General features: G+C 39.8%; 1 protein-coding gene across 1 annotated transcript; it reads left to right on the forward strand.

Moving 5' to 3' along the window:
* The first annotated feature begins 1,507 nt into the window (after positions 1-1,507).
* On the forward strand, positions 1,508-6,203 carry LOC126830603 (trans-L-3-hydroxyproline dehydratase). The gene is made up of 4 exons (XM_050561000.2): positions 1,508-1,994; positions 2,558-2,710; positions 4,374-4,513; positions 5,788-6,203. The coding sequence occupies exons 1-4, from the start codon at positions 1,508-1,510 to the stop codon at positions 6,046-6,048; spliced, it is 1,041 nt and encodes a 346-aa protein (XP_050416957.2). The 3' UTR covers positions 6,049-6,203.
* Positions 6,204-8,958: the final 2,755 nt, after the last annotated feature.

An 8,958-nucleotide genomic window follows, 5' to 3' on the forward strand; every position in this document is an offset into this window, starting at 1 on the left:
TGCCGATAAAGTTACATCCCTGGTTTGTCAGCATTAACTAAGCATTGTTGTGTACATGTATATATTGTCCTGTCATATTTTCATTTTTTATCATAGCTTGATAATGACTAGAGAAGCCAAGTCGAAACGTCGCTCAGTAAAAAGCAGTAATTGTATTCCATAGAATTGTGACCTGTATAAGTTATTCTTTAAGATAGGGGAGCGCGAGTAAACATTATGTACATGCCAGTAAAGACTTAGTCCTGTTTGTGCCGTATATTTTCACTTCACAGTGTCATAGCACACCACATGCATGGAACAACTTCAAAGTGACTGTCATGGGCACACGACATGACTTGTATCGACGTCACAGTGACTGTCATAGCACACCACATGGCATGTATCAACTTCACAGTGTCATAGCACACCACTTGACTTGTACCAGCTTCACAGTGACTGTCACAGCACACCACATGGCATGTATCAACGTCACAGTGTCATAGCCCGCCACTTGGCTTGTATCCATGTTGATTATCTGGTTGCCCAGTCGTAGAACGTTACACTCCGTTTATAGACCACCATGTCTATACAGTAGACCACTAGTTATCCCCGCCCACCTCGCTTGACCTATGTCATCATTTAATCTATCTAAAAGTCCACAGATAACACTAAGATGTAGAGTAATTATATTTAACACTACTAACCAACATAGATACCGGTCCCATACTTGTATTCTCCTCATATTTAACACGACTAACCAATATACATACCGGACGCATACTCCCGTCATCTCGTCATATTTACATGCAACCAGTGATATGAAATGAAATGGGGTTTAAAGTCTTACTGTTCTGCCCAGGCTGAGATAACGGACAAAAGCCATACAGTGTGCTATGAGGGAAATTTTGTCCGGACAGCGGAAACTAAGGCCTACTCGTTCTTAGAATTCCAACTGTCAAAAGTTCTTTAACGTGCACACTAATTTATACAAGAGACATCGGTTTTTGCCCTATCCGAACGACTATACGTTGTTTCTAGCAAAGCCCTCCGCCCTGCACAAAAGACAAGCGGGAACCATGCTGGTCAATCCCGATGAAATTTCTCGGCAAATATCGGGATGAAACAAGGGGCCTCCAGGTTAGTGAGCCAATTAATGAAGCAGCCAGCAAGATTACCGAACTGATCCGCAGTAAATAATCAATAGGTCGATCATATCACTGGTAAGGATCACATCGGATAGAGATAATCACCTCTTCTTCTCTTGCAAACTAATTTTTGTTTTAAAAAAAAGAAAGAAATATTTGTTTTCTATGACATGGGAATGGATACAGTCCGGCATGGCGTAAAAACAATGTTTACCCGTGTAATTCTACCAGTTTGTAGTACTACCATATTACCCTGTTGGTAAACATTAGGTTGTGACGTCACAAGCATAACTATACGGGGAAATCCCCAGGGCCTATTGGTTTCCGTGGATGTTTATTTTGATGTCAGTAAATGTTAATATTTTCAGATATTATAAGTGAAGATGCCAGGAGAACATAGAGTAGAAGCACCAACCCACGAACCGATCTGTAAGACGGTCGAGATGCACACAGGAGGCGAACCCGTGCGGATCATCGTGTCAGGATTCCCAGAGATTAAAGGGGAGACCATTCTAGAACAACGTCGTTACGTAAAAGAACATCTAGATCATTATAGAAAGTGCGTGCTCCACGAACCACGCGGTCATTTTGATATGTTTTGTGCTCTGTTAGTGAAACCGACCGTAGAGCAAGCTGATCTAGCGGTTATATTCATGCACAATGATGGTTATATAACAATGTGTGGACATGTGGTCATATCATTAGCAAGATATGCTGTTGATCACGGACTAGTTAAAAACATTACATCTCCTGAAACCAAAGTCAATATCCAATGTCCGTGTGGTTTAGTTACAGCTTACGTTGCGTTTGATGGAAAGAAGGCGGGAGCAGTCAGGTTTATCAGTGTACCGGCATTTGTTTATAGAACGGGTAGGTAGACATTCTTCAGCAGAACGGTTTGTCCTCGCATGCCGAGGTCCTCGATGCAATGTTTTACACACGACGTAAATAACGTTCTCTTTCAAATCGTAGTTTATTCCGGGTGCTGACTTAAATTGTCGAACACCAAATTAACATAATGTTCTATGAAAGGTACACGGACACAAGTCAAAGACATCGGTCAAATTTATTGAGAATGTGTTGATCAACATTTATCATGTTTCCTTTAACCAAGACAGCACTGGTAGTTATTGGGGGGGGGGGGTACATTTCGTTTAACCAAGACAGCACTGATAGTGATGGGGGGGGGGTGTATTAGATATGTTAAAAGTTGCACGTACTGAATGTTTATAATCACTATATTAGGGATTTGCGTAAGTGTCTGTTATTGGTTGTCGTTAATCGAAATATTTCCAATCTTATGAACAACAGATACACAGTCAAAACCTTTCTAAACTCGTTTTTATCATAAGAAATCAATCAGACTTTATTATTGCTCGAGCTCTGATGTAATAAATAATCAACAATTTATTTATAGTATCTTTTATTGTTAGATATTGAAGTAGATGTGCCCAGGTTCGGGAAACTGAAAGTAGACATTAGTTATGGTGGAGCATTCTATGCTTTCATTTCGGCTGATAAAGTTGGTTTAGATTTGAAATCGTCAAAGATTAGAGATATTGCCGATGCTGCAGATGAAGTATCAGGTGAGTTTGATGATGAACTTATTGTCAGTATGTAGGGTTCAGCCAATGGATAGATCACCGAAACTAATTTCCTTTGTTTCTTATAGTTCAAAATTGATACGGTCAACTTCAAGTGTGGCCAAAGATCACGAGATGTAAGCAGGGCTATTGCTAATCCTAACCCTAACGCTTACCCTGACCCAAACCTACAATCTCGTCAACACTCTCGTGGCCTGACTTTATTTACACCTCAACAACCTTGACGAAATCTTGACTTGGCCGTAGGAAATAGATCTATCCGTTTCCTCTGTACTAGGATCTGGTAGAGTTGTAAAACAACCCGCGTTTTGCTTGATATGAGGGATTAGCCAATCATATGACCTGTTGAGTCGAGTTTTGACCGGTTGGCACGCGGAACTGTGGGCAGTCATTCACAGCGATAGAAAACAAAACAAACCAAAAGATATATTTCCGAATAGCCACCTTCAAATCCGACTCGATTGGTTAATTGAATGGCTAAATAAAGCGTGACCCTTGACGCTACCCCCCCCCCCCCGATACAACTAGTTAGATCTTCATGTAATGAAGGCCACCGAAAGCATAAAAACCCCTAAATGAATTATAGATCTGTATTTTAATCAGACTGAGGTTCAAGTATATTCAGATCTATACCTAAAATACACACAGGCCCGTAGCCAGCTTGCTAGCTTCGGAGGGGCAGTGAAGTTTTTAGGGGGGGTACAGTGTACAGTAGGTATTTTAGAGCTATGATCGGCAATTTTTTTTTCGGGGGGGGGGCAAAACATTTTTTCTGGGGGGGGGGGGTATTGCCCCCCCCCCCCCGGCCCCTCTCTGGCTACAGACCTGAATACACAATTATCTGATCAACACGCAGAGAGAAAGAGAGAGAGAGAGAGAGAGAGAGAGGGAGGTTTAACGTCAACTCGACACAAACTAGGTCATTTCGAGACTAACACATGGTTCAATTTTATTTCAATAATTCGCTTGCGCTTACGGGTCTTTAGTAGTGAGAGGAAACCGGATGACCCGGAGAATACCCACGAGGTTGGACAGGCAACCCTACTCCTTGTCAAGTACAACCGGGGAATCGAAACCACGCCAGTTGACTCAATAGCAGACCGTATGATACAACGCACACGTGCTAACCATTCGGCCATCGACCCCCCCCCCCCCCCAATGATCAAGAAGAACAACAACAGCATAAGATGAATAAAGCTTGAAGACCAGATCCAAAAAATCATCTATTATTAAACAAGCATTATGCAAGAGCTAAATCTGCCGATTGCTGGTTTTTCTTTTGGCCTGAAATGTTATTTAAATTATTAATTAGACATTAATTGACTCACCCAGACCACAATCAACTCTCGATGCCATCGTTAGCCTGTGATATTTTGTGGATTTGAATACATTTTGTGATGGATAATTTAACGTTGCTGTGGAAAATTGAGACTTTTTGTAGTATAATACCAACGTTAGTAATGATGTTCGAGGTTAGCATAAAATTGAATCGCTAATATCTCGATTTAAAGTAAAGCAATTTGACTGAAATTGTTAGCATATTCTGTTTTCATTATCTATTTTTTTTAACCTTTTATAGCTAGGACTGTCAGCTCTTTATCTAATCTGCCCATTTAACTGTTATTTTATTTTTTTTTATTGAAAGCGGCTATAAAACGTCAGGTGAAGATTGAGATGGCTGGTAATAAAGATTTATCATATTTAAGTGGAACTATTTTAACTGATGGCAATGATTCAATCAATGGACGTACATCATCTCATGTCTGTGTTTTTGGAGATCGTCAGGTAAGTTTTCAACTAATTTCTTGAAGACCTCCAAATCACTACCGTTGAAATTTCTTGAAGACCTCCAAATCACTACCGTTCTAATTTCTTGAAGACCTCCAAATCACTACCGTTGTAATTTCTTGAAGACGTCCAAATCACTACCGTTGTAATTTCTGACACTAAATTTAGCGATATGCATAAAATTGACAGGCATTGTACATCCGAGATCGTTACGGCTGTGGCAAGTGTGTTGACAATCTTGTGGCTCAGTGGGTATGGCACTGGTTCGCTTATCAAGAGATTCCGCGGATCCTGGTGCTGTCCGAGACAGTTCCACGAATCCTGGAGCTGTTCGAGACAGTTCCTCGGATCCTGGCACTGACCGAGACAGTTACTCGGATCCTGGCACTGACCGATACAGTTCCTCTGATCCTGGTGCTGGCCGAGACAGTTCCTCGGATCCTGGTGGTGGCCGAAACAGTTCCTCGGATCCTGGTGCTGGCCGAAACAGTTCCTCAGATCCTGGAGGTAGCCGAGACAGTTTCCTATTTCATTGTTGTGAACCCAAAACCTCGAGCACGTTAAAGAGCATGTGTCAGTTGGAAGAAAGGTAGACATAGACACACTTGTCCGGGGAAAACCTCTAGTCATAGAACATGATCCCAGTTGGAGCAGAACATTTAAAGTTAATAAATCGACCAGACTCGCAGTTTCTTTTTCAATCGTGTTTGTTGTGTTAGATTTAGTGGTCTGTAAGTTACTTGTCAGTTAGTTGTGCAACCCTATTCCAAACTTGTTGGTTATGTCAGCTTTATTTTAGCGTTCTTTAAGTTTGTATGTTGGATAGAAGACAGTATTCAATACATCTAAGAATACTGTCGGATATCCCAGTTAGAGCAGAACATTTAAAGTTAATAAATCGACCAGACTTGCAGTTTCTTTTTCAATCGTGTTTGTTGTGTTAGATTTAGTGGTCTGTAAGTTACTTGTCAGTTAGTTGTGCAGCCCTATTCCAAACTTGTTGGTTATGTCAGCTTTATTTTAGCGTTCTTTAAGTTTGTATGTTGGATAGAAGACAGTATTCAATACATCTAAGAATACTGTCGGATATCCCAGTTAGAGCAGAACATTTAAAGTTAATAAATCGACCAGACTTGCAGTTTCTTTTTCAATCGTGTTTGTTGTGTTAGATTTAGTGGTCTGTAAGTTACTTGTCAGTTAGTTGTGCAGCCCTATTTCAATCTTGTTGATTTTTCTAGCGCAATTCCAAACTTGTTAAACTATTATTGCAGGTTGATCGATCACCATGTGGATCTGGTGTAACAGCTCGTGTAGCTTTACAACACCACAAACAATTAATACAACTCAATCAGACTAAATCATTCCAGAGCTGTAGAACTAAAGCTATATTTACAGGCAAACCTGTTAAACCGGTTTCTATTGGTCAACGTCAAGGGGTCAGAGTTGAAATTTCCGGAAAAGGCTTTTATTGCGGCAGCTCTACGTTTACATTAGAACAGGACGATCTGATTGGGCGAGGATTTTTGTTGTAAATTATCTACAAACTACAAATTATCTAAAAACTTACAAATAGTACGAACGGGTCTTAGTCATGTTTACTTTAGAATTTCTATCCAGATTTACATTGTTGTTAGACTGTAATAAACAGAACATTATTTGGACTGTTTTATACAAAACATCTATCGGATACGAATTTACTATGAATGTCTTTATTTTATATACTAAATAAAATCTATTTTTAAAGACTAATGTTGTTTCATCAAGACTAGTATCAGATATTACTGTCTGGGTGGTCAAGGGGATGTTAGATGGGTGTGTGTTAGAAGACTGTGTGAAGTATGGGGTGGGTGGTCGGTTATGTGTTAGAAGACTGTGGGATGAGATGGGAAGTATGGGGTGGGTGGTCGGGTATGTGTTAAGTGGCGGGACTGGACTGGGTTGAGAAGTATAGGCTAACATACCTAATTATAAATTCCTAACCGCATTTATGACGGTAGCCAAAGTGTAACGCTAAAACCATTCTGTGATCGACCCCTTGTGTGACCACGCTAACAATAGCTGTGAAAGACACTATTGACATTGGCATTTAAACGAAAAGTGCTGCATCCACCATACACTTCGTATAATTATTTTGTATCAACGCCATCCATCAGCATCACCCGCCCAGGTGTTCCACAATGTGGTATCAGATAGTATTTACACTCATGTACAACACCCACACACTACTCATGTACGACACCCACCACTGTACAGTCCTGATAATTAAATCCGCAACTAAGGCTACATGATCAACTGCAAACTTCGGACTAATAGCGTGCGTGGTCGGAGTCAGAAATTTCTGGGAATTAAGTGTGTGTGTTTGTGTTTATATGATCTATTGATCCAGCACTAACCCTCCATGGAGTTACCCATCTATTTAGTAACCCACCAAATACCCAACGACGGTATTTGGAGAGAGAGAGAGAGAGAGAGAGAGAGAGAGAGGGAGGGGAGAAATGGGGTTTAACGTCCACTCGACACAAACTAGGTCATTTCGGGACTAACACATGGTTTAATTTTATTTCAATAATTTGCTTGTTCGTAGGGGTCTTTAGCAGAGGGGGGAAACCGGAGGACCCGGAGAAAACCCACGAGGTTGGACAGGCGACCCTACTTCACACACGGGTTGGTAAGACCCGATGACTTTTAAACAAATAGTACAATATGATCGATAATAAGTTAAGAATTGATTCCAGGACAGCATATTGATATATTTAGTTTAACATGTTGCTATGGTAATATTGATTAGTTTATATACATACATACACTTCTATATTTACAATATTCACCTATCCAGGTGAGATTGAATTAAACTGTCATTTAAAAAAGGATTATACACCTGGAATAAAAGACACAGATGTCAAAACACAGAGATAAAACAGAACACCGACATGTGTGTTTTTCTACTGTTTTAAATCTAACAGTAGATTTCCACGTGGATATCAGTATGTTTTAATGTAGACTAAATAATAATTCAGTCAATTGTATTAATACTCAACCAAGACGATGATTCACTGACAATACTGTGATTGTTAATAGTGTGTGGTGACCATGTTATGATGGACGATTAAATACGACACGTGTATCTGTTCCGGTATGGTGACAATGTTATGATTAAACAACGTTTCAACAGATGTATCTGTACCAGTGTGGTAACCATGTTATGATGGGCGATTAATTAAACAACATTTCAACACGTGTATCTGTACCAGTGTGGTGACCATGTTATGATGGACGATTAAACTTCACACGTGTATCTGTACCGGTATGGTGACAATGTTATGATGAGGATTTAAATAAACAACGTTTCAACACGTGTATCTGTACCGGTACGATAACAATGTTATGATAAAGATTTAAACAAACAACGTTTCAACACGTGTATCTGTACCGGTACGATGACAATGTTATGATGAGGAATTAAACAAACAACGTTTCAACACGTGTATCTGTACCAGTGTGGTGACCATGTTATGATGGACGATTAAACTTCACACGTGTATCTGTACCGGTATGGTGACAATGTTATGATGAGGATTTAAATAAACAACGTTTCAACACGTGTATCTGTACCGGTACGATGACAATGTTATGATAAAGATTTAAACAAACAACGTTTCAACACGTGTATCTGTACCGGTACGATGACAATGTTATGATGAGGAATTAAACAAAGTTTCAACGCGCGTATCTGTTCCATTGTTGTGACAATATTATGATGAAGAATTAATTAAACAACGTTTCAAAATATGTATCTGTACCGTTGTTGTGACAATGTTATAATGGAATAGGTCATGCTAATTACATGGGATGTTTTGTTTTGTTTGTAAATAACAACAAGTCTCTCATCTTATTTGTTCGCACCATGTGAACATGTTATAGATTGGTATAGTAAACCGTATGTTTTATGAAAGGGTTAGGGTTAGGGTTAGTATATATTATCATTAAAGTCGTGATTGATAGTGAATCCATTAAAAACTACAATAGAAAATGAATACCAGTCTATAAACGGTTGAATTCTATTCCGTATTTATAGGAGAAGTAAAATAGATTAATAACAACCATCCGTATAAACAGGTGCTCGTGTTATGGTAAAACCCCCAAATAGTGGACGTACATAATATACAGGGTGGATCGTTATTATAGTAAGCTATATATCAAAGAGGATGAATGGCCGAATGGTTAGCAGGTGCGCGCTGTGTCATAAGGTCTGTCAGTGAGTCAACTGGCGAGGTTTCGATTCCCGGTTGTACTTGACAAGGAGTAGGGTGGCCTGTGGGTTTACTCCGGGTCCTCCGGTTTCCCCCCATTGCTAAAGACCCCTACGCGCAAGTGAATTATTGAAACAAAATTAAACCATGTGTTAGTCCCGAAATGACCTAGTTTGTGTCGAGTGAACGTTA

Source organism: Patella vulgata, chromosome 8 (assembly GCF_932274485.2).
Source record: "Patella vulgata chromosome 8, xgPatVulg1.2, whole genome shotgun sequence".
NCBI classification, from domain to species: Eukaryota; Metazoa; Mollusca; class Gastropoda; family Patellidae; genus Patella; species Patella vulgata.

Bases quoted from the DNA above. Each gene is read 5' to 3' on its own strand.
- LOC126830603 (XM_050561000.2), top strand. From the start codon at position 1,508: ATGCCAGGAGAACATAGAGTAGAAGCACCAACCCACGAACCGATCTGT. The intron at 1,995-2,557 runs GTAGGTAGACAT...TTTTATTGTTAG, and splicing joins GGCATTTGTTTATAGAACGG to ATATTGAAGTAGATGTGCCC. The intron at 4,514-5,787 runs GTAAGTTTTCAA...CTATTATTGCAG, and splicing joins GTGTTTTTGGAGATCGTCAG to GTTGATCGATCACCATGTGG.